This window comes from Rhinoderma darwinii, chromosome 2 (assembly GCF_050947455.1).
Source record: "Rhinoderma darwinii isolate aRhiDar2 chromosome 2, aRhiDar2.hap1, whole genome shotgun sequence".
Taxonomy (NCBI): Eukaryota; Metazoa; Chordata; class Amphibia; order Anura; family Rhinodermatidae; genus Rhinoderma; species Rhinoderma darwinii.
In genome coordinates this window covers 466,214,326-466,240,131 of record NC_134688.1, presented here as the reverse complement: position 1 = coordinate 466,240,131, position 25,806 = coordinate 466,214,326, and the positions used below count along the sequence as shown (strand labels likewise).

Here is a 25,806-nt window from a genome sequence, read left to right as displayed (position 1 = left end):
ATTCAATCCCCACTTCCCCAATACCCGGTGTCCCCAATCCCCACTTCCCCAATTCCCGCTATCCCCAATCCCCACTTCTATTCAACCTATTTATTGACCCCTTCCTACGATTTTTGGCTTCCTCTCATTCGTTTAAAGGAAATACTTTATGTACAATGGAGTTGAAAGACGCAGCTTTCGGGGACTATATTAAACTATTCATCTCAAACCCTGGACAGACCCTTCCTTTTACGGGATCTGCGGACAGTTGGCCAGCTATCAGGATATTTCCTAAATTTAGATAAAACTGTAGCCGTACTTCTTCGAAGCCAAAGTCAGTCCCTTTGGGCTGCTCAGTTGACCATTTAAATAGCAATGTAAATCTCTAACATATCGAATTATCCAGATCTCCTTCCGCCCGTCCCATCTATAACGTTTCAACATCCTTCTGTACATATTATATCTAGAAGGGACTATGTCCACTTGGAAAAATTTCACGTTGTCTTGCATAGGAAAGGCTAAACTTATTAAAATGGTTGCGTTTCCAAAACTTATTTACATTTTGCAATCCCTTCCGATCTTCTTAAGACCAAAGGGAGAAAAGAGAATACATTTTCTTTACCGCTCGTATATCTGGAATAATAAACACCCTCGGATAGCCCTTCACATCTTACAACAGCCTAAGGGTATGTTAACACGGCCAAATTTCAGACGTATACGAGGCGTATTATGCCTCGTTTTACGTCTGAAAATACGGCTCCAATACGTCGGCAAACATCTGCCCATTCATTTGAATGGGTTTGCCGACGTACTGTGCAGACGACCTGTTATTTACGCGTCGTCGTTTGACAGCTGTCAAACGACGACTCGTAAAAATACAGCCTCGTCAAAAGAAGTGCAGGACACTTCTTTCAGACGTTTTTGGAGCTGTTTTCTCATAGACTCCAATGAAAACAGCTCCAAAAACGGACGTAAAAAACGCCGCGAAAACGGCGCGAAAAACGCCGCGAAAAATGCGAGTTGGTAAAAAAACGTCTGAAAAGCAGGGTCTGTTTTCCCTTGAAAACAGCCCTGGATTTTCAGACGTTTTTGTTGACTACGTGTGAACATACCCTAAGGGTATGTTCACACGCTGAGAGGCAGTTACGTGTGAAAAGACAGACTGTTAACAGCTGCCTCGTTTCACACGTAAAAGCTCCTCCTCGTAATTTACGAGGCGTCTGAGACGCTCGTAAACCTTGAGCCGTGCTTCATTGATTTCAATGAAGAACGGCTCAAATTACGTGGCAAAGAAGTGCCCTGCACTTCTTTGCCGAGGCAGTAAATTTATGGGTCGTCGTTTGACAGCTGTCAAACGACGACTCGTAAATAACAGGTCGTCTGCACAGTACGTCGGCAAACCCATTCAAATGAATGGGCAGATGTTTGCCGACGTATTGTAGCCATATTTTCAGACGTAAAACGAGGCATAATACGCCTCGTATACGTCTGAAATTTGGCCGTGTGAACATACCCTAAGGGTATGTTCACACGGCGGGGGTCCGTAACGGCTGAAATTACGGGGATGTTTCAGCCTGAAAACATCCCCGTAATTTCAGCCGTACCGGCATGTGCAGGCGCTTGAACGCCGCGTCAATTACGGCCGTAATTAGCGCTGCTATTCATTGGAGTCAATGAATAGCGGCTCCAATTACGGCCAAAGAAGTGACAGGTCACTTCTTTGACGCGGGCGTCTAGTTACGCGCCGTCATTTGACAGCGGCGCGTAAATATACGCCTCGTGTGAACAGACAAACGTCTGCCCATTGCTTTCAATGGGCAGATGTTTGTCAGCGCTATTGAGGCGCTATTTTCAGACGTAATTCGGGGCCAAAACGCCCGAATTACGTCCGTAAATAGGCCGTGTGAACATACCCTAATAGTAATCGAGGCAGTAACTTTATAATTATCAAGTTATACAACCTAGTATCCCAATTTAGGATAGTTTTTGACTGGTTTCACGATACCTTCTGCTACACCAATCTGAATGTGGATAGGACTTTTTCACCCTCACTCTCCCTAAAAGCCCTTTTACACCAACCCTATGTCACCCTTCCGATGGGGTTAAAACCCTCTACTCCTCATTACATTGAAAAGTTAGCAAAAATCTAGGCGCCTTCTTAATCTACACCTTAATTATTCATCATATACCTCCTTCATAAACAACCCAGACTTCCGGAATGGCAGGTCCTACTTGAAATTTCCCGATTGGCATAAGGTGGGCATTACTCCCGTAAATAAATGAATTTCCCAAAAACATAAATGTTTTTCTACCCTGTGCGTACTGCACCTTAAATTCCCAAATATTACTATACCGCTTTTTCCTTATCTGCAAGTTCACGGCTACATCCAAACACTTTTGCCTAATTTGACAGATTTGGAATGGAACCAAGTGCTCTGGGGGTGGTTCGCCAAAAATGATGCCCAGAAGGGCCAAATCACAAGGCATTACAAACTGCTTCATAAACCCTGTAGTTATGCCGACTCCAAAGGGTGGAAAATACACATGTTGGAAAAATCAATAAAAAATTTAAGTTGAAAATACACATCCCAAATCCGTCCTACAACACTGTACTACCTGCCTTACATCAAGATTATAAGTTTTTACCACCTACCAGATTCTATGAGATGAGACATTAGTCGTCAGACCTATCTCACACGTCCTGAAGGTTATCAGATCGGCCTCGATTCTTCCCCTAAATGTTTCGAATACTCTACCCCAAATGCCAATTTCTTCCATTGTCTCCGGGCCCGCTTGACAAAGATTTTTGTGTAAAGTATCTTCTTACATGTCATATTACTTATCTAACTTTGTGCCTGCGGAACCGATTTGGGCAATTTTTGGGTACTTGTATCCTGATAAATACAAATGCACTAAAGGTTGTAGAAAATTATTACATATTGTAGCCGCTTCGGCTACCAAATCCATTCTACAGACATGGTTAAAGACCAAATCTCCCTCTTTCCGTATTTTTTGAAAAATTGACTTTCTGTCTAAAGACATATCGAACGCAAATCAGACACATTTGTGTGAATTGGACCGAATGCTTATTGTATTTTTATTTTATTTTTATTGGAAAAGTTGGAAAAACTCAGTAATATCTGTTTAATAAAAAAAAATTTTGGCCCAGTGCTGCTCACAAAGGTTTACATTTTGTTACATTGTATCAGAGCTCTGGATACAAGCAACAATTATTACATTCAGTAACAGCAAGCAGAGTTCTTAAAAATGTTGAGCAATTCAAACATAAAGTAGGTTAGAAAGTTGCAGAACTTTTTATTATACAATGAAAAACCTTATTAAAGGGAGTATGTCATGTGACAGACCAATTTAAAGGGGTTGTATGAGGTTATAAAAAATAAAAAGTTTCCAGAATCAGCGCCACCTTTGACTACTTATGGTATTGCGGATCTGGTATATCGTAATAAATGTGTAAAAATGTCTGAGATCCATGATAAGAAATGCGTGTGTGGAACGATTCATATGTGTGAATGGAAGGTAATCCAATTTGACAATTGTACAGATAAAGCATCTTTGTCAGATGAATCTTTAGATATAGTAGAGCTGAGGTTGCCCGTCGTAGAAGGGCTGGGTTTTTTGTATGTAGCAGAGTTCAGTTTGTCAGATGCATAAAGGTGAATTTGTCAGAAGCAGCAGAGCTACATTTGCAGAATCTAAATCATGTAGAAATCAGATTGTATTATCTGAGGTTTTACGTTAGTCATTTATTAACTATAATATCAATGGCTAATAGAAAATGACATGCACTCGCTGACCGGAAAACCTACGACATCTTACACACAGAGGGATTTCACAAACATGTTGGGGCTGATAACCTGGAATTGCACCATTGAAAAATGCTGCAGAGCTTTTTTATGCTCTCCAGAAACTGTAGTTATGATCACGCAGACTATTCCCATGGTTTAGAAGGCTCAAATACAGGAGCGAATTGCCAGAGGGCCCAGGGAATTAAAGGGGCTACAGTCCCCCAGTTAAAAAGTGCACTATATAGCCTTATAGGGGATGGGGTTTTCTGCTAAAATTATATCTGCCTGCAGTCACCACTAGGGGGAGTTTACTGTGTACGGATTTCTAGTTGCTGTATAAATCTGCACGTAGTCAGCGCCATCTAGTGGTGGCTGGGAAGTCAAAATTTTATCATACAATTCTATAGCTGTTTTAAAGGAAAGCAGAGAATTTAGAGCTCTGTATCAGAAAAATGGAGCTCAGACCCTCATATAGAGATATATGGTGCAGGTACTGGCACCTCACAAAACAGCAACAACATGCAGAAATGTAAAAAAAATAAAAAATTAAACATATACTACTAAAAAAAAAAAACGTTGGCATCCATTTGGTGGAACAGTTTTATTTTTTTTTGGGGGGGCGGGTTTAAAGGGGAAGGGAAGATTTAATGCCTTTTTCTCATCAGACGAGCCCAAACGTATAGAGCATAAATGTATTCCCATATGTTTGGATCCATCTGCCATTTATAATAATACCTTAATGTTTATGTGGTTCGGGGTTTTTTTTTGTTTCGTATAGCAGTCCCATTTTTGGTATATGTCTGCCCTGTAGAAGTCTATGGGTACTGTGAATAGACTGTTATATATCATTAGATAAATTGGTATCTGCCCAATTAGGGCAACATCTCAATCACGGCTCTATGCTCTGGCGGACCAGCAGCATTCACTAAAAATCACCGGATGCCCATTTCCAATAACAGAAAGCTCTGAGCCGTGCCAAAGGGGTCCGAGCTCTCTATAGAGACTTTATATTGTGGAAATCAGTGATGGTCCGAGACTTCACCAATGTCATCCTCTCACAAGTGTCTATCACAGATAATTTTTTACTGCATTTCCCCTTTAAGAATTTGAAGGTTGACATTTTCCTGCTGCCAACTTCACTATATGATAATGTATTAGAAATGATTTTTCCTTGACCCTTTAGTAAATGTTCCAGCCGAAAAGTAAACTGAGATTATGCAATTATAATACTGTAACCTTTCATAGTGGAGATAGGATTATTTTTTGGGAATTCCCCTGCCAACATCTGTTACTACAAGCAATATCATATTATAGATTATTTTTTTCATTCCAATTGACTGTTATAATGTGTCCTTAGTGCTACGTGCATGGGGTCTAGCCGGAAAGACCCTCTATAGATGTCAAAAACAAGACAGTCCCTCTTTTCAGTGGAGAAAAAGTAGTTATAAAATAACATGGGAACCCCGACCCAACGAGTGGGGATCCCAGATGCCAGACCCCAACGATACGGCAAAATGAATTACGTGCCAACTCATGGAGGAGAGCATTACTTTGATTGCCAACTCATAATAATAGGTGACATATTTTTAAAGGGGTTCCCCCCTTTGGACCATGCCTTTTTGTTAGAAGGTTCTCCATATGATATCCTGTAATTTGTGGAGGAACTTTACATGGCCACCACATGGGAAATGCGCTTTCTGTATAATGCATCGACATGCCATGTCTACCATAGAGAGCTCTGGCTAAAGGGGTAGGTAGCCCAAATATTAATTTAGAATCCCCTAAGGGCTAGTTCACACTGAGTATTTTGGCACTGTTTTTTACGCAGAAAACACGTTGGAAACAGCGCCAAAAAACGCCCGTAATCGCCTCCCATTAATTTCAATGGGAGGCGGAGGTGTTTTTTTCCCGCTCACAAGTAAACAATAAAAGAATGAAATAACAAAAATAACAAAAAAATACAAAATAATTTAATATGAAAATATATAATAATGAAATAGAAATACTCATACAATAAAAATTGAGCAAAATCCTACAAAATAATAATCATTCAAAAAATTAAAAAGATACAAAATCATATGAATACTTAGTATAATAGTATTAATCACGAAAAAATAAAAACATAGACCAGAAAATCTAATTAATAATTAAATTTAGTAATTAATATTATCGTTATCAAGAAAATAAAAATAGAATTATTCAATGAGAATAATAAGCACGCAAAAAGTTTAAACTGTAATAAATATATACAATTAAATAAGAATAATAATCACACTAAAGATTAAACATAATGAAAATATAATTAAATAAAATCAATAATCAAACAAAAAAAAATATGATAAAAAATCTAATCACATATAATAGTCATGTGAAAAAATAGAATAAAAAAAAGAATAAAATGAATCATATAAAAAATGTAAAATAAAATCATCATACAAAAAATAAAATATAGATACAAATTCCCAATGTGGATACAATTACAATGGGGGGGGGGGGGGTAAATAAATATGCTACAACCTTTGATGATTACATAATAATTGCCACTATTTATACTGGTTATTAAGGATAATTACGTACAGTATTTTTCTTATTATTTCTGAATAAAAGCAACAAAGACATAAATTGTATATTTGCGTTGTACATCGCAGTCTTATTACAACAAGTCCATAGAATTGTGACGCCGCTATTATAAAATAGTGGATATAAATCGCTGGTTTCTTCCCCTACCTTGCAGATCATCCGACGCTCCCGCGCCGTCATGGAGAATAAAAGACACCTTTCGATTCGTTTGCATTCACTGACAATATGGCTTAAAAACAAACAAAGCGAAATTCTGCAGACCATCCATCCTCTGGAGAGGGAGAGAATGATCTGCTCATTTATACCAAGGGAAGGAGGTAAGGGACTGTGTATAAAGTGACACAATTTTGGATGCTGTGCCAAGGGGAGGGAGAAGTTTTCTCATGCTCGGTTTGTGATGCACAAAAGATGGGAATATTATAAGTCATGATCTTTGAGTTTGTCGATTATTTTCAACCGAAATAAAAAATTTCCCCCAAAAATATTACATTTTTCAAATTCCTTACAGTCTCTTTTGCTAGGAATGCTGGTAGACACCAAAAATGGCTAACAATACACATCCTACAGTGGTATTAAATACTAGAAATCCAATCTGCCCAGTTGTTGTAATATAGGAGTGGAGAATGTATCACTGCCCCATTGGACCCCATTGCAAAACTCGGAATGGCGCCCCACTCCTGCATTGCCCCCATCAGCAGCAAATGGGTTAAATAGGTTGGATTAAAAATAAATAAATCTGTATTCTTTCAAAAAACAGCGCCATTCTTGTCCAAGGGTTGTCTGGCATTATAGCTTTGCTCCATTACAGCAAATGAGGCTGAGCTGCAATACCAGACACAACCCAAGGACAAGAGTGGCGCTGTTTCTGGACAAAAAATATATTCTTTCTTCTAAGGGCCTAAAAAGATAAAAGCCCCACACCTGCCCTGCCTGGAAACGCTCCCAAAGTGTACGAAAGGCCCCTTTAAATGTAAATTTGCATTAGCTCCGCCTCTTTTGTGGTTCAGCTCGTGGGAGAGTCTCACGAAAAACTGGACAGTTGATAAGCATGGTATTACATTTTCCATTTTTTCAACTGCCCCTTCCATAATTTACAGTTTCTAAGTTGGGAAGGGCCCACTTGGCTGCTAGACCTCCTGTCCTTATAGTTGCCCCCCCCCCCCCCATGCCATTCAGGAGTCTAGAAAAGCTGGGTAACAATCCATGTAGGAGCTGTATTGGCAGCTTACTGTTATAGTTATACAGAAATATGGCATCACTCCACTCATTTATTACCACGTAACATTCAACAAGGTGGGGAAGCTTGTTTTAAACCCCTGTAGGAGCCGTAACGTCGGCCATATTGGTTGGTACCCAGCTTTTCCCGAAACAGATGTCTCTAATAAATGGCTGAATAGTTTTTAACTGGACAGTTGCACAGCGCATAAGTCGTGGCAGTTGCATCAATCACACATGTCAATTGACTTCTCTGGGAAGAAAATATAAAGGGCACACAGTTTGCTAGGAGCTAAATATATCAGCAGCGCAGATCTCTCTTCCTGTTTCCTGCCTGGAGTCAAGACTGTTTACTACACAGAGGATTGTCTAGACTGGATACAATCATAGGAAACTCTCAGTATATAATAACACAGTATGCAGTAATCTCCTGCGCTCCCCCTAGTGGTGGCTGCAGGTAACCAGAATTTTACCATTTAAAGGCTATGTACATCTTCAAAATAATTATTTATTTAGTTTTATAACTATGTGTATTAGTGTGTTGGGTGCAACTTTGTAATTACATTTTATTAAAAATGATGTTTACATTTTGAGATACAGCTGCTTTGTATCCTGTATACAGAGCTGCAGTATCTAGAGCTGAATCCTGTATCTGTCAGGTCAGCGGAACTGACGGGTTCAGTGTCAGCGGGCCGTGCGGGTCTCTGACACTCAGAATTCACCTGTTATCCATCACACATCTAAGTTCATAACACACAGAGACACAAAGGACCCACTGACACTGAAGCCGTCAGTCCCACTGATGTGACGGATTCAGGTCTCAGCACAAGATACAACTGCTCTCTATGCAGGGTACAAAGCAGCTGTATCTAAAAAAGTTAAAATCGTTTTTAACAAAAAAATAAAATAATAACTTTGGAAGGTGTACTTAGCCTATAACTCTCTGTCTATGCAGGGGATTTGGAGCTCTGTATCAGAAATGTAGCACTCCAACCACTATAAAGATATATTAAGAAATTAATTCAGATTGATGATGGACTGCCGCACCGCACAAACTATTCCTCACTGTGATCGTGCAGTGAGGAGAAACGGGGAGCTTGAGACCCTGCTGTAGGGTTCCCAGTGGTGGGATCCTACCAATCACACTTTTATCACCTAACCTATGGATAGGTTAAAAATGACTATTGTGGCACAATCTTTTTAAAATTAGCTATTTATTTGTAATGTAAGTCATGTTGGAGCTGAAGAATTAAAATTTGGCCTATTACCGCTTCCCGCATTATCATGTACGTGATGGTGATCATGCGGGAAACTGAAGCGGTGCCAGCGCGATCACCCGCTGGAGGACGGCTGGGATTGACAGCTGTCCTCCAGTACTAACAGACGGGACTTAATGTTTAACCAGAAAAAAATGTCGTGCTGCGGCAATAGATACGGCAGGGGGCAAGTTGTGCGAGAAGCCCATGGGAGACTTCATCCACCACTGGTAACAGGGATTATCCTGTAGTATTGTCATGGGGACCTCAGGTCATTGACTTACTGCTCATCCATCAGCAGAATGGGAACTGCTGATATTCTGAAATGGCCGGCAGTCCTGCAAGTTCTTATTGCAGTAATGATATTATATTGGGTTTTTACTATGAAACTGTCCAATATAAATGCAGCTGCCCCTCAAACAAGGATAGATCCCATCTGTGTTACCATAATCCATTCACATTGACTTACCTGTTACCGGAATAGGAAAAGACAACAGCAGGGAAAATCGCTGCAGTCCATCGGCAACTGGGTCGTGTTTTGCACAAGTTCTTCTGACCCACTTTCCTGATTCTGCCCTTCCGTATGCCTTGAGTGCTCAAGACAAAATTATCTGGAAAGAGTAGACACAGCAGATACCTGTAAGACTAGGTGGACAATACAGATGAGAACCAGCAGAACCAGTATTCAGGTGTCAAAGCAAAATAAAGATTTGCAGACAAAAATCCTAGCATTTCCTGTCATGTTTTAAAAGGTCATAATCTGTTCTTTCCTACATTTAGTGCATGTAAACACAAGTGTGTCAAAATGATCACCCACTTCTTATGAGATTTCACTGTTAATATAAGCAGCAATACTCAATGCCAGGCAGCAGCTGCAAAGCAAATAAAAAATGTAATTGCAGGTAAGGGAAATATGAAAACAATTGGATTTTAAAGTGTTATTACGACCATATAAATGACTCTTTGAGCCTGATGTGGATGCAAAACCAGGACCCAGCCACTAACAATTGTGTACGATGCCATGTAGATATATATATATATATATATATATATATATATATATATATATATATATATATATATAGCAGAAGAAAATTTGCAGCACTCCAACATGAAAAAAATGGTGGTTTATTCAATCCAAACTAACAGCAACGTTTCAATCCTACAATAGGATCTTTATCAGGCTTGATAAAGATCCTATTGTAGGATTGAAACGTTGCTGTTAGTTTGGATTGAATAAACCACCATTTTTTTCATGTTGGAGTGCTGCAAATTTTCTTCTGCTATATATCATTATACGTCCTAGGATCGGGACGTTTTGCTGGGCACCTGGTCGATTATTCATTAGTGAGTGCTGCTGTCTTCTTGTGTGCTATATATATATATATATATTTGTATAGTAAGATAGCTCTGTCAGTTATTACATCAAGGAACACTATACCATCTCTGCCTTGTCTCTGTATTACTATATACTGCTGTTTCCTATAGCCAGCCAATGGATGTAGAGTACTGTTTTAGGCACCAAAGGGGCACAGGAAGGATACATAGGGCTAAAAGGCAGGTCTCTTACAAGTTGGAAAAATTAGGCTTGTGTTAATACTGTATATGTGTGTCTGACCGATCAGCTGTAATCTGCGGGGGAACCTGACAGCAAGTGTTCAATTTCTCTGCAGCGCCACCACAGGGGAAATTAAGTATTAGGGTATGTTCACACACTTGACCTGCCTAGGTAGAGTCGTGTGTTAACCTTAAACCATACTATCCCCCACCCCCATTTAGTAACGACACATGACACCGAGGTTGGATGTGAAATGGCCACAGCAGCCGTTTATTAATTTCACAGTTTTATAAAAACAATTTAAATCCGAAACATTCGGATAACTAGTTAGGAATCCACCAGAGAATTCCTCCTAATAATTCACATGACCCAACATGGGTCAGAATCATAAATAACAATTAAACGTTAACATTAACCCGAGCAGAGGAAGTCCTTGAAGCCCCTTCAGATGTTCCTTTCAAGAACACACCGAATTAGCCATCTGCAAACCACTAATTACCTCCAGCCGTAAACCAGCTCGGAAGCACCGTTCACCTCTGCAGATGGCTCCAACCACTAGAAGTCCACTTCAAGGGGATAACACCCGTTGAAGCCCTCAAGTGATATACCGACCACTAGAAGTCCACTTCAAAGGGATAACACCCGATGAAGCCTTCAAGTGACATACCTTCTACCAGAAGACCACTTCAAAGGGATAACACCCGATGAAGTCTTCAACCATGTACCTTTTTTGGGGGACGCATACCCCCGATGCGACCCCCCCACCATTTTGTACTGACTGGCCTCAAGGACTCCCCCCGCCAGCTGCCATGACAACAGAACCTACTCCGGAAAAAAGAAAAACATGTTAAATAAACACACAAAATAAAACACAACGCTCATATACGGACGTACAGAAGACCTAAGGAGTAACAAAACAAGGGTGGGAGGGTGGGAGCTTTGCTTCTTGTGTATTACTCCTCCCGCTGCTTCCGGCTCAATGCCGAGAAACAGCGGGAAGCGCAGTAACGGCCCCCCCGTCCCCCCTAGCTCCTCCCCGTCCCTCCTTCAGCTCCTTCACCTTTCCCTCACCTCTTAACATTAACCCTTTCCCTACCAGGACGGTCATGTCGGCTTCCCTCAAGCCTGCAGCTGCGTCCAGCCTCTTCTTGACCTGCCTAGGTAGAGTCGTGTGTTAACCTTAAACCATACTATCCCCCACCCCCATTTAGTAACGACACATGACACCGAGGTTGGATGTGAAATGGCCACAGCAGCCGTTTATTAATTTCACAGTTTTATAAAAACAATTTAAATCCGAAACATTCGGATAACTAGTTAGGAATCCACCAGAGAATTCCTCCTAATAATTCACATGACCCAACATGGGTCAGAATCATAAATAACAATTAAACGTTAACATTAACCCGAGCAGAGGAAGTCCTTGAAGCCCCTTCAGATGTTCCTTTCAAGAACACACCGAATTAGCCATCTGCAAACCACTAATTACCTCCAGCCGTAAACCAGCTCGGAAGCACCGTTCACCTCTGCAGATGGCTCCAACCACTAGAAGTCCACTTCAAGGGGATAACACCCGTTGAAGCCCTCAAGTGATATACCGACCACTAGAAGTCCACTTCAAAGGGATAACACCCGATGAAGCCTTCAAGTGACATACCTTCTACCAGAAGACCACTTCAAAGGGATAACACCCGATGAAGTCTTCAACCATGTACCTTTTTTGGGGGACGCATACCCCCGATGCGACCCCCCCACCATTTTGTACTGACTGGCCTCAAGGACTCCCCCCGCCACCGCGAAACAGGCCTTGACCACCTTAAGCCTGTGAGTTCCTCCACACCACCACCGCCCTTTCTATGCCTTCTGCTATAGCCAAGCTCCAAATATCAATGCCAACCTCGGTCAGATGAACCCCGTCACTCCTCCAGAAATTCCCCAATCCTGACTCCAAATCCCTATGCCTCACGCAAATGCCCCCGTTCTTTGCCACAAAACGGGACACCGCCCGGTTAACTTTTATCCGAGCCTTATTGACTCTCTCCACCGATCTAGCTAACCGCCAATGCTTCCTTGGGACTATGTCCGACCACACTACCACCAACTTGGGATAAGATACCCACAAACACAACAAATCATGTTTGATATCCCGCACCAACTCACGAAAAGGGCGGACTCCTAAGTCATTCCCACCCACGTGCAACACTAAAACCTCCGGAACCCTATCAAGCCGCACATATGTCTGGAATTCCGCCAACACCCTGTTCCACGACATACCTCTAAACCCCAGCCAATGCACAACCGCATCCTGTCGCGGAATGCGCAACTGGCGACCATCCGGGCGGACGTCCGCCCTCAAAGCCCCCCAGTGCACGTACGAATGACCCATCAACCACACCAGACAAGGAGGCGAATCTGAAACGGAAAACACAGTTAGGCACCACCATATAACATTTGCAAGCATAAACAACAAAATTACAACATATGGGGGCGGACATAGGACTTAAACCTTTTTGACTCCCAACGACCAATACGCCTCACCCCCTCATCATCCAACCCCCAGCGCCCTGCTTCCGTTGCTGCGCCAATCCGGAAGGAATGAGATGAATATGAGCCTGCCGCAACCCCAACCGCCGTCAAACATTTTTTAAAAACAGCTCCAAACTGAAACCTGGACAAGAACGACCCGTCCACATGACGTAACAAAGGCAAATCTGGAGACCCCCTGTTTTTTGTAAAACCCCGCATGCACTCTACTGGGCACATGACCGACCCCGGGAGAGCGAACAAAACTATCAGTTTTCCCTTCCCTAATTGGTCAGTTTTTGATCTACGCAACCATACCTCCAACCGATCTGCAAAAAGGCTCACCTCCCCAGATCTCAGCCCCCCTGCCTGTTTAGTACTTGGCGACACCAACTCACCTATTCTAAATGCTCCGAAGAACGCCAACGAGAAAGCCAACCGAAACAAATCCATTTCATCTGAAGAACGACATACCGATGCCAATGAACCGCCCAACAAGCCCAGCAAAGCAAACGACACCGGCCTTCTACTATCCGCCTCCACCCTACCTCTGCGCAACCCCTTCAAAGCCTGCGATACCAGAAATTCCTTCGATACATCCCGCAAGCCCCGCAACTTAAGCCCAAACGCCACCGCGGATATAAACCGGTTCACCTTCGCTACTGAAAACCCCCCCTCCCAGGCATCCCCTAACCAATACAAAAGTGCCACCAACCTGTCTCTATCCGTATTAACATCACCCAACTCTCTTACCCACTCCTCCCACTGCCTCCAACAAGCAGCATAAGCCCTCCACGTCGTGCGCGCCAAAGACCTTTGTAACAGCTGCTCTACGGGACCGATACCAGATCCCATAGATGATCCGGACACGCCAAACCGAGACGTTCCGCTCCCGGGGCCAATTGCCGAAACCGGTCCCACTGCGAGCGAGAAAGAGCATCAGCAACACAATTCCGTACACCCGGGACATGCACCGCCACCACCCACGCGTTCAGCGACAAACACACCAACACTAAATGTCGCAACAATTGAACTACCGGAGGAGAGGACGCCGTGATGTTATTAATGGCAAGCACCACCCCCATGTTGTCGCAGTAAAAACGGACCTTCTTATCCCTGAGCCTGTCCCCCCAAATGGTAGCCGCCACCACGATGGGAAACAGCTCGAGCAGGGCCAGATTCCGCGTCAATCCACTGGACACCCAGCTAGCCGGCCATTGACCTGCGCACCACGGACCTCCCCCGTAAGCTCCAAAGCCACCCGCCCCAGCCGCATCCGTGAAAATATTCAGATCACTCGTATCCTGCGCTGGGGCCATCCATAGCGAGCGACCATTGTACTGGCCCAAGAAGTCATCCCAAACCTGAAGATCAGCTCGGTGCTCCTCCTTGAGCCTCACAAAATGATGCGGCGCCCGCACTCCCGCCGTTGCCGCCGCCAACCTTCTACCAAACACCCTCCCCATCGGCATAATCCGGCAGGCGAAATTCAACTTCCCCAGCAGCGACTGAAGCTCCCTCAGCGACATTTTCTTCCTTCTACAAGCCCGTCGCACCTCCAGCCTCAAAGCACCCAGCTTATCCGCCGGGAGCCGACACTCCATTGCCACCGAGTCAATTTCGATTCCCAAGAAACAAATCGTCGCTACCGGGCCCTCCGTTTTTTCCGGCGCCAAAGGGATCCCAAAATCCCTCGCCACCTTCTGCAGGGCATGAAGCAAGTTACCGCAAACCGGCGAACCCCCCGGGCCAACGCACAAAAAATCATCTAAGTAATGGATCAACGAATCGACCCCGGATACTCCCCTCGTTACCCACTCCACGAAGCTACTAAACGCCTCAAAGTATGCACAAGAAAGAGAACACCCCATCGGAAGGCACCGATCCACGTAAAAGGCCCCATTCCAAAAACAACCCAACAGCCGTTGGCTTTCTGGATGCACCGGCAACAACCTGAACGCCGCCTCGATGTCGGTTTTTGCTAGCAGCGCCCCCGGACCCGCAGCCCGCACTAACCCCACCGCCTTATCGAATGAGGTATAAACTACGGAACACAACTCGTGATCAATCCCGTCATTTACCGACGAACCTTTGGGATACGATAAATGTTGAATCAAACGAAACTTTCCGGGCTCGCGTTTAGGGACAATACCCAAAGGGGACACAACTAAATCTTTCACCGGCGACTCCACAAATGGCCCCGACATGCGCCCCAACGAAACTTCTTTTAACAACTTTTCCGACACGACTTCCGCATGCAAGTAAGCCGATTTTAAATTTCTCCGCGTAACCGGAACCTCATAAGGAGGCGGAGGAATAACAAAACCAACACTAAACCCTTCATAAAGCAACTTAGCTGCCGCCCTATCCGGATACTCATTTAGATAAGGGGCCATCCTTTCCACCCTCACCGGCGACACCCCCTTGACCAGCCCCGTGCTGGTTCCCGGACCTCTTTTTCCGCAGACATTTTGCCGCCCCGTGTGATGCCCCATTACACTCGGAGCACACGTGCTTGAACTTGCACGTGGCCCCGAACTTGCACTGGCCTTCATTGAATTGCCAGCAAAACCCCGCCTTTCCCCCGCCGCTTGGTCCACTCTGACTAGTCTGGCCTCCCTGGCCACCGCTCCCGGGAAAGGGCTGCCTAACCGGAGCCGTAACCCGTAACCAGAGAGCAATATCCTTCTGGTCCCACCGAATCGCCGGCCGAACCGCCTTCCGCTGACGGAATTGCTCATCATATCGCAGCCACGCCTGACCCCCATACGCCCTATGAGCCTCCCCAATAGCATCAAAATAACAAAATAACGCCGAACAATTTTCCGGCGCCTTTTCCCCTATCACACTAGCCAATATGGCGAACGCCTGCGACCAATTAACGAACGTCTGCGGGATAAGCCTATACCGCCGCCGTTCCTCCTCGTCCTTTTTACTCTCATCCCGCTTGCTCTTATCCAAATTGAATTTAGCCAGCGGCAAGAGAGAAAAAATTTCAACATATTCATCTTTCCAGATCCGATCACGCACCTCCTGCTTTAAATGCGCCCCCAACGGACCCTCAAAACAAACATACACCTCCCCCCGAGCACGATCGTCCATGCGCACTCGATCGCCGTCCTTCTGTGCCTCAGTCTGCACCGACACCGCGACCGCCTCTCTAACCGCCACCACAGGACGCGCCTGCAACGATCCCACTTCCCTGGGGCCTTCCCAAACTACCGCAGGGGACACTTCCGTTACTACCGGCGCCGCGGCCCTATCCAGGCGCCCCACCAGCTCCCGTAAGCAACCCACTAAATCTGCCAAACCCGCTCCGTCGCGTCCGCCCGCGCCACTACCGGCCCCCGATGCTATGCTAGCAGCCCCCCCGCCGACACCCGACATAAAAATCGCTGGATAAGACAATAATGGAGTTATACACTCACCGGGCTGCACAGGCGCTGTGTTCCCGTCAGCCGGACCATCCTGACCTCGACGATAGACGTCCAGTTCACCTTCCTCCAGTTCTTCTCTCGCCGACGACTGTCCCTCCCAACGACCTCTTCGGAAAGGGGATGAGGACGCGCTGACCGATGGGCCGGCAACCTGCCGCCCGACCGCCGGGACCCAGACTTCCGACTGGACCTGTTGCCTCGACGTCGCTGCAGATCTAGTCGTCCGTCTAGACGATCCTGACGAAGCCTGCCCCCTGGCCGGAACATCACCATGCGGGGCGGCCGTACCTTGCTCTCGACATCTTCCATCTGATGGGGGAGGGGTGACAGGGAGCCCGGCCTGCGACTCCCTGCTTACCGCCGGACCCCGTCGCGGCCTGGGATTCCTGCCAGGACGCAGGGCCTGGGAAGGGGCGGTCCTCCCAGCTGCCTGGCCTGCAGCGTCCGGGATCGGGCTCCCTCTGCGACGCCGTGTCCGCGGGACTACCTCCGGACTCAGGCGCTCTGGAGGTCGGGACCGCCGAGAGGGACGGGTCGACACAGCCTGCATCGCCGTCACCCCTGCTACCGCTCTCTGCCTGCCCAGCGCAGGAGCGGTTGTTGCCGACTCCCCCCCCGCCGCCATAGCCATGCTCGTAGGGGGGCCGGGGGAGGGGAGCCTGTCCCTTACAACAGACCCCGAACGCCGTGCCCGACGTGGCGAAACGGCGTCCGGGATCCGCGTTAATGCAGCCACGGTCTCCTCCAGCCATCCGGGACCGTGGTGCACAGCAGCGGCACGCAGCCGCTCTAAAATCAGGGCCTCTGCCATACTAAAAAGCCGGGCAACGGGGAGCTTTGCTTCTTGTGTATTACTCCTCCCGCTGCTTCCGGCTCAATGCCGAGAAACAGCGGGAAGCGCAGTAACGGCCCCCCCGTCCCCCCTAGCTCCTCCCCGTCCCTCCTTCAGCTCCTTCACCTTTCCCTCACCTCTTAACATTAACCCTTTCCCTACCAGGACGGTCATGTCGGCTTCCCTCAAGCCTGCAGCTGCGTCCAGCCTCTTCTAGAGGGAGACAAGGGACTGCAAAATGGAAAATAGGCATCCACCAACTTTACAGACAACTTCTCCTTGCTCCTACAACCTCCATCCTTGCACAGTTTGTTATTCTTCTAGGTAACATAGTAACAAATCCAAATTGCTGCTCTCTTTGTAGGCAAGCAAGGCTTTGTTGCAACTGCAATTCTTACTTCTTCTTGAAATGTAGGGACGACAGTACATTCCATCACATCCATCTAGTGTACACAGGTAGGTCCATTGTGGCGGGCAGGCGAGCGGGCGGGCTGCTTTATTGGCTGTTTGCTGTTCCCCTACTCCACTCCACTATTTGACTGTTGTGCTGCATCAATCAATCAATCAATCAATCAATCAATCAATCAATCAATCAATCAATCAATCAATCAATCAGTGGCTGGCTCAGGTGCAGCTCTTTAACTTACCTAAAAGGGAGGGCGGAGAGAAGACAAGGAAGGTGAATGAGGTGTTCCAATGTGAAATGCCGGAAACACAGAAACACAGACGACACACAACAAGAGGTGGCAATCTATTCATTAATTGCATTTAATCAATGAGCTCATTATCACTCATGCATTGTCCAACAGGTGTTGAAATAATGGGATTAAAAGGGGAGATCCCTTCAGAAAGACAGAAACAATAGTAAAGACAAAAAACACTTTTGGAATCTGCTTTTAGTCAACACATAAGGAAAGGGTGCACCGGTCCTGGAAATACTGCAATACCAGGTCAATGCGTGGAGTGGACAGAGCAAGCTCTATTTCCATCTCCCTGTTCTAAAAATCCATTTAATATATGGTCCCCAGATAGGGGACGTATCAGATATTAAACTGATAAGAACAGATACTACACTTGATCTTAGCCAAAAGGCCGAGAAGCGATAACCCGAACGGGCCGCGCGTTGCCCGAGCCTGCCCGATACTGCTGTTCAGCCCTTGCAGCGATTCAGCCTACTTCTAGGCAATTCCATGGGGCCCTGCAGGCTCACACACTCACAGCTACACGGGAGGTGAATAAAGGCCGGAGAGGAAGCCAGACAGGATTTGCTTCTTTTGCTTGCACCACAATGCAGTGCTGAAAGAGGAGGAATCTACATAAAAACGCCTTCCTGGCAACGCCCAAATGCCCTGCTGCCATGCAGATAAACACTGGCAGCGGCAGCAAGTGCATGCCCACAGCCACCCCTTGTTCCTTCACACCTTGTATCAGCTGTAATCCAGTCCAGTCCAGTGCTGCCTGCTGAGCAGCACTGACCAACACTGCCTGGGCCCAGGCTTTTATCTCTGAGGCCCCATTATGATGTCAGAAAGCTGGCTCTGGAATCCTGAGGGCTCCACTATGACACGTGCAAAGTTCCGTCTGAACTTTATATAAGACGGTGAGGCTCAGTCAGTCACTCAGTGTTGCCTGAGAGGGCAACACTGCAACAGCCGGCCGCCAGGCTGTCTTTTTTTTGCACAGCTAGTTGCCTCCAGGAGGCCACAAGAGGGAGACAAGGGACTGCAAAATGGAAAATAGGCATCCACCAACTTTACAGACAACTTCTCCTTGCTCCTACAACCTCCATCCTTGCACAGTTTGTTATTCTTCTAGGTAACATAGTAACAAATCCAAATTGCTGCTCTCTTTGTAGGCAAGCAAGGCTTTGTTGCAACTGCAATTCTTACTTCTTCTTGAAATGTAGGGACGACAGTACATTCCATCACATCCATCTAGTGTACACAGGTAGGTCCATTGTGGCGGGCAGGCGAGCGGGCGGTCTGCTTTATTGGCTGTTTGCTGTTCCCCTACTCCACTCCACTATTTGACTGTTGTGCTGCATCAATCAATCAATCAATCAATCAATCAATCAATCAATCAATCAATCAATCAGTGGCTGGCTCAGGTGCAGCTCTTTAACTTACCTAAAAGGGAGGGCGGAGAGAAGACAAGGAAGGTGAATGAGGTGTTCCAATGTGAAATGCCGGAAACACAGAAACACAGACGACACACAACAAGAGGTGGCAATCTATTCATTAATTGCATTTAATCAATGAGCTCATTATCACTCATGCATTGTCCAACAGGTGTTGAAATAATGGGATTAAAAGGGGAGATCCCTTCAGAAAGACAGAAACAATAGTAAAGACAAAAAACACTTTTGGAATCTGCTTTTAGTCAACACATAAGGAAAGGGTGCACCGGTCCTGGAAATACTGCAATACCAGGTCAATGCGTGGAGTGGACAGAGCAAGCTCTATTTCCATCTCCCTGTTCTAAAAATCCATTTAATATATGGTCCCCAGATAGGGGACGTATCAGATATTAAACTGATAAGAACAGATACTACACTTGATCTTAGCCAAAAGGCCGAGAAGCGATAACCCGAACGGGCCGCGCGTTGCCCGAGCCTGCCCGATACTGCTGTTCAGCCCTTGCAGCGATTCAGCCTACTTCTAGGCAATTCCATGGGGCCCTGCAGGCTCACACACTCACAGCTACACGGGAGGTGAATAAAGGCCGGAGAGGAAGCCAGACAGGATTTGCTTCTTTTGCTTGCACCACAATGCAGTGCTGAAAGAGGAGGAATCTACATAAAAACGCCTTCCTGGCAACGCCCAAATGCCCTGCTGCCATGCAGATAAACACTGGCAGCGGCAGCAAGTGCATGCCCACAGCCACCCCTTGTTCCTTCACACCTTGTATCAGCTGTAATCCAGTCCAGTCCAGTGCTGCCTGCTGAGCAGCACTGACCAACACTGCCTGGGCCCAGGCTTTTATCTCTGAGGCCCCATTATGATGTCAGAAAGCTGGCTCTGGAATCCTGAGGGCTCCACTATGACACGTGCAAAGTTCCGTCTGAACTTTATATAAGACGGTGAGGCTCAGTCAGTCACTCAGTGTTGCCTGAGAGGGCAACACTGCAACAGCCGGCCGCCAGGCTGTCTTTTTTTTTGCACAGCTAGTTGCCTCCAGGAGGCCACAAGAGGGAGACAAGGGACTGCAAAATGGAAAATAGGCATCCACCAACTTTACAGACAACTTCTCCTTGCTCCTACAACCTCCATCCTTGCACAGTTTGTTATTCTTCTAGGTAACATAGTAACAAATCCAAATTGCTGCTCTCTTTGTAGGCAAGCAAGGCTTTGTTGCAACTGCAATTCTTACTTCTTCTTGAAATGTAGGGACGACAGTACATTCCATCACATCCATCTAGTGTACACAGGTAGGTCCATTGTGGCGGGCAGGCGAGCGGGCGGGCTGCTTTATTGGCTGTTTGCTGTTCCCCTACTCCACTCCACTATTTGACTGTTGTGCTGCATCAATCAATCAATCAATCAATCAATCAATCAATCAATCAATCAATCAATCAGTGGCTGGCTCAGGTGCAGCTCTTTAACTTACCTAAAAGGGAGGGCGGAGAGAAGACAAGGAAGGTGAATGAGGTGTTCCAATGTGAAATGCCGGAAACACAGAAACACAGACGACACACAACAAGAGGTGGCAATCTATTCATTAATTGCATTTAATCAATGAGCTCATTATCACTCATGCATTGTCCAACAGGTGTTGAAATAATGGGATTAAAAGGGGAGATCCCTTCAGAAAGACAGAAACAATAGCAAAGACAAAAAACACTTTTGGAATCTGCTTTTAGTCAACACATAAGGAAAGGGTGCACCGGTCCTGGAAATACTGCAATACCAGGTCAATGCGTGGAGTGGACAGAGCAAGCTCTATTTCCATCTCCCTGTTCTAAAAATCCATTTAATATATGGTCCCCAGATAGGGGACGTATCAGATATTAAACTGATAAGAACAGATACTACACTTGATCTTAGCCAAAAGGCCGAGAAGCGATAACCCGAACGGGCCGCGCGTTGCCCGAGCCTGCCCGATACTGCTGTTCAGCCCTTGCAGCGATTCAGCCTACTTCTAGGCAATTCCATGGGGCCCTGCAGGCTCACACACTCACAGCTACACGGGAGGTGAATAAAGGCCGGAGAGGAAGCCAGACAGGATTTGCTTCTTTTGCTTGCACCACAATGCAGTGCTGAAAGAGGAGGAATCTACATAAAAACGCCTTCCTGGCAACGCCCAAATGCCCTGCTGCCATGCAGATAAACACTGGCAGCGGCAGCAAGTGCATGCCCACAGCCACCCCTTGTTCCTTCACACCTTGTATCAGCTGTAATCCAGTCCAGTCCAGTGCTGCCTGCTGAGCAGCACTGACCAACACTGCCTGGGCCCAGGCTTTTATCTCTGAGGCCCCATTATGATGTCAGAAAGCTGGCTCTGGAATCCTGAGGGCTCCACTATGACACGTGCAAAGTTCCGTCTGAACTTTATATAAGACGGTGAGGCTCAGTCAGTCACTCAGTGTTGCCTGAGAGGGCAACACTGCAACAGCCGGCCGCCAGGCTGTCTTTTTTTTTGCACAGCTAGTTGCCTCCAGGAGGCCACAAGAGGGAGACAAGGGACTGCAAAATGGAAAATAGGCATCCACCAACTTTACAGACAACTTCTCCTTGCTCCTACAACCTCCATCCTTGCACAGTTTGTTATTCTTCTAGGTAACATAGTAACAAATCCAAATTGCTGCTCTCTTTGTAGGCAAGCAAGGCTTTGTTGCAACTGCAATTCTTACTTCTTCTTGAAATGTAGGGACGACAGTACATTCCATCACATCCATCTAGTGTACACAGGTAGGTCCATTGTGGCGGGCAGGCGAGCGGGCGGGCTGCTTTATTGGCTGTTTGCTGTTCCCCTACTCCACTCCACTATTTGACTGTTGTGCTGCATCAATCAATCAATCAATCAATCAATCAATCAATCAATCAATCAATCAATCAGTGGCTGGCTCAGGTGCAGCTCTTTAACTTACCTAAAAGGGAGGGCGGAGAGAAGACAAGGAAGGTGAATGAGGTGTTCCAATGTGAAATGCCGGAAACACAGAAACACAGACGACACACAACAAGAGGTGGCAATCTATTCATTAATTGCATTTAATCAATGAGCTCATTATCACTCATGCATTGTCCAACAGGTGTTGAAATAATGGGATTAAAAGGGGAGATCCCTTCAGAAAGACAGAAACAATAGCAAAGACAAAAAACACTTTTGGAATCTGCTTTTAGTCAACACATAAGGAAAGGGTGCACCGGTCCTGGAAATACTGCAATACCAGGTCAATGCGTGGAGTGGACAGAGCAAGCTCTATTTCCATCTCCCTGTTCTAAAAATCCATTTAATATATGGTCCCCAGATAGGGGACGTATCAGATATTAAACTGATAAGAACAGATACTACACTTGATCTTAGCCAAAAGGCCGAGAAGCGATAACCCGAACGGGCCGCGCGTTGCCCGAGCCTGCCCGATACTGCTGTTCAGCCCTTGCAGCGATTCAGCCTACTTCTAGGCAATTCCATGGGGCCCTGCAGGCTCACACACTCACAGCTACACGGGAGGTGAATAAAGGCCGGAGAGGAAGCCAGACAGGATTTGCTTCTTTTGCTTGCACCACAATGCAGTGCTGAAAGAGGAGGAATCTACATAAAAACGCCTTCCTGGCAACGCCCAAATGCCCTGCTGCCATGCAGATAAACACTGGCAGCGGCAGCAAGTGCATGCCCACAGCCACCCCTTGTTCCTTCACACCTTGTATCAGCTGTAATCCAGTCCAGTCCAGTGCTGCCTGCTGAGCAGCACTGACCAACACTGCCTGGGCCCAGGCTTTTATCTCTGAGGCCCCATTATGATGTCAGAAAGCTGGCTCTGGAATCCTGAGGGCTCCACTATGACACGTGCAAAGTTCCGTCTGAACTTTATATAAGACGGTGAGGCTCAGTCAGTCACTCAGTGTTGCCTGAGAGGGCAACACTGCAACAGCCGGCCGCCAGGCTGTCTTTTTTTTGCACAGCTAGTTGCCTCCAGGAGGCCACAAGAGGGAGACAAGGGACTGCAAAATGGAAAATAGGCATCCACCAACTTTACAGACAACTTCTCCTTGCTCCTACAACCTCCATCCTTGCACAGTTTGTTATTCTTCTAGGTAACATAGTAACAAATCCAAATTGCTGCTCTCTTTGTAGGCAAGCAAGGCTTTGTTGCAACTGCAATTCTTACTTCTTCTTGAAATGTAGGGACGACAGTACATTCCATCACATCCATCTAGTGTACACAGGTAGGTCCATTGTGGCGGGCAGGCGAGCGGGCGGGCTGCTTTATTGGCTGTTTGCTGTTCCCCTACTCCACTCCACTATTTGACTGTTGTGCTGCATCAATCAATCAATCAATCAATCAATCAATCAATCAATCAATCAATCAATCAATCAATCAATCAGTGGCTGGCTCAGGTGCAGCTCTTTAACTTACCTAAAAGGGAGGGCGGAGAGAAGACAAGGAAGGTGAATGAGGTGTTCCAATGTGAAATGCCGGAAACACAGAAACACAGACGACACACAACAAGAGGTGGCAATCTATTCATTAATTGCATTTAATCAATGAGCTCATTATCACTCATGCATTGTCCAACAGGTGTTGACATAATGGGATTAAAAGGGGAGATCCCTTCAGAAAGACAGAAACAATAGCAAAGACAAAAAACACTTTTGGAATCTGCTTTTAGTCAACACATAAGGAAAGGGTGCACCGGTCCTGGAAATACTGCAATACCAGGTCAATGCGTGGAGTGGACAGAGCAAGCTCTATTTCCATCTCCCTGTTCTAAAAATCCATTTAATATATGGTCCCCAGATAGGGGACGTATCAGATATTAAACTGATAAGAACAGATACTACACTTGATCTTAGCCAAAAGGCCGAGAAGCGATAACCCGAACGGGCCGCGCGTTGCCCGAGCCTGCCCGATACTGCTGTTCAGCCCTTGCAGCGATTCAGCCTACTTCTAGGCAATTCCATGGGGCCCTGCAGGCTCACACACTCACAGCTACACGGGAGGTGAATAAAGGCCGGAGAGGAAGCCAGACAGGATTTGCTTCTTTTGCTTGCACCACAATGCAGTGCTGAAAGAGGAGGAATCTACATAAAAACGCCTTCCTGGCAACGCCCAAATGCCCTGCTGCCATGCAGATAAACACTGGCAGCGGCAGCAAGTGCATGCCCACAGCCACCCCTTGTTCCTTCACACCTTGTATCAGCTGTAATCCAGTCCAGTCCAGTGCTGCCTGCTGAGCAGCACTGACCAACACTGCCTGGGCCCAGGCTTTTATCTCTGAGGCCCCATTATGATGTCAGAAAGCTGGCTCTGGAATCCTGAGGGCTCCACTATGACACGTGCAAAGTTCCGTCTGAACTTTATATAAGACGGTGAGGCTCAGTCAGTCACTCAGTGTTGCCTGAGAGGGCAACACTGCAACAGCCGGCCGCCAGGCTGTCTTTTTTTTGCACAGCTAGTTGCCTCCAGGAGGCCACAAGAGGGAGACAAGGGACTGCAAAATGGAAAATAGGCATCCACCAACTTTACAGACAACTTCTCCTTGCTCCTACAACCTCCATCCTTGCACAGTTTGTTATTCTTCTAGGTAACATAGTAACAAATCCAAATTGCTGCTCTCTTTGTAGGCAAGCAAGGCTTTGTTGCAACTGCAATTCTTACTTCTTCTTGAAATGTAGGGACGACAGTACATTCCATCACATCCATCTAGTGTACACAGGTAGGTCCATTGTGGCGGGCAGGCGAGCGGGCGGGCTGCTTTATTGGCTGTTTGCTGTTCCCCTACTCCACTCCACTATTTGACTGTTGTGCTGCATCAATCAATCAATCAATCAATCAATCAATCAATCAATCAATCAATCAGTGGCTGGCTCAGGTGCAGCTCTTTAACTTACCTAAAAGGGAGGGCGGAGAGAAGACAAGGAAGGTGAATGAGGTGTTCCAATGTGAAATGCCGGAAACACAGAAACACAGACGACACACAACAAGAGGTGGCAATCTATTCATTAATTGCATTTAATCAATGAGCTCATTATCACTCATGCATTGTCCAACAGGTGTTGAAATAATGGGATTAAAAGGGGAGATCCCTTCAGAAAGACAGAAACAATAGCAAAGACAAAAAACACTTTTGGAATCTGCTTTTAGTCAACACATAAGGAAAGGGTGCACCGGTCCTGGAAATACTGCAATACCAGGTCAATGCGTGGAGTGGACAGAGCAAGCTCTATTTCCATCTCCCTGTTCTAAAAATCCATTTAATATATGGTCCCCAGATAGGGGACGTATCAGATATTAAACTGATAAGAAAAGATACTACACTTGATCTTAGCCAAAAGGCCGAGAAGCGATAACCCGAACGGGCCGCGCGTTGCCCGAGCCTGCCCGATACTGCTGTTCAGCCCTTGCAGCGATTCAGCCTACTTCTAGGCAATTCCATGGGGCCCTGCAGGCTCACACACT

The 25,806-nt window shown here is 46.1% G+C and overlaps 1 protein-coding gene and 6 non-coding genes across 9 annotated transcripts in view; all 7 read right to left on the bottom strand.

Moving 5' to 3' along the window:
* Positions 1–6,673, bottom strand: part of B3GALT5 (beta-1,3-galactosyltransferase 5) — a 76,922-nt gene extending 70,249 nt beyond the window's left edge. For all 3 annotated transcript variants that reach the window (XM_075854622.1, XM_075854621.1, XM_075854620.1), the window contains exon 1: positions 6,513–6,673. Coding sequence is in view for 1 of the 3 variants with exons in the window: in XM_075854620.1 (XP_075710735.1) it covers positions 6,513–6,629 (117 nt within the window). In the remaining 2 variants the exon portion in view is untranslated. The remainder of the gene's footprint in view (positions 1–6,512) is intronic.
* An 11,426-nt stretch (positions 6,674–18,099) lies between these two features.
* LOC142747533 (U2 spliceosomal RNA) lies at positions 18,100–18,290 on the bottom strand. The gene has a single exon (XR_012881837.1). It is a non-coding gene; the product is annotated as a U2 spliceosomal RNA (small nuclear RNA).
* Positions 18,291–19,578: 1,288 nt separating this feature from the next.
* On the bottom strand, positions 19,579–19,769 carry LOC142747532 (U2 spliceosomal RNA). The gene has a single exon (XR_012881836.1). It is a non-coding gene; the product is annotated as a U2 spliceosomal RNA (small nuclear RNA).
* A 1,289-nt stretch (positions 19,770–21,058) lies between these two features.
* On the bottom strand, positions 21,059–21,249 carry LOC142747530 (U2 spliceosomal RNA). Its single transcript, XR_012881835.1, has one exon. It is a non-coding gene; the product is annotated as a U2 spliceosomal RNA (small nuclear RNA).
* A 1,289-nt stretch (positions 21,250–22,538) lies between these two features.
* Positions 22,539–22,729, bottom strand: LOC142747529 (U2 spliceosomal RNA). The gene has a single exon (XR_012881834.1). It is a non-coding gene; the product is annotated as a U2 spliceosomal RNA (small nuclear RNA).
* A 1,300-nt stretch (positions 22,730–24,029) lies between these two features.
* LOC142747528 (U2 spliceosomal RNA) lies at positions 24,030–24,220 on the bottom strand. The gene has a single exon (XR_012881833.1). It is a non-coding gene; the product is annotated as a U2 spliceosomal RNA (small nuclear RNA).
* A 1,284-nt stretch (positions 24,221–25,504) lies between these two features.
* Positions 25,505–25,695, bottom strand: LOC142747541 (U2 spliceosomal RNA). Its single transcript, XR_012881845.1, has one exon. It is a non-coding gene; the product is annotated as a U2 spliceosomal RNA (small nuclear RNA).
* Positions 25,696–25,806: the final 111 nt, after the last annotated feature.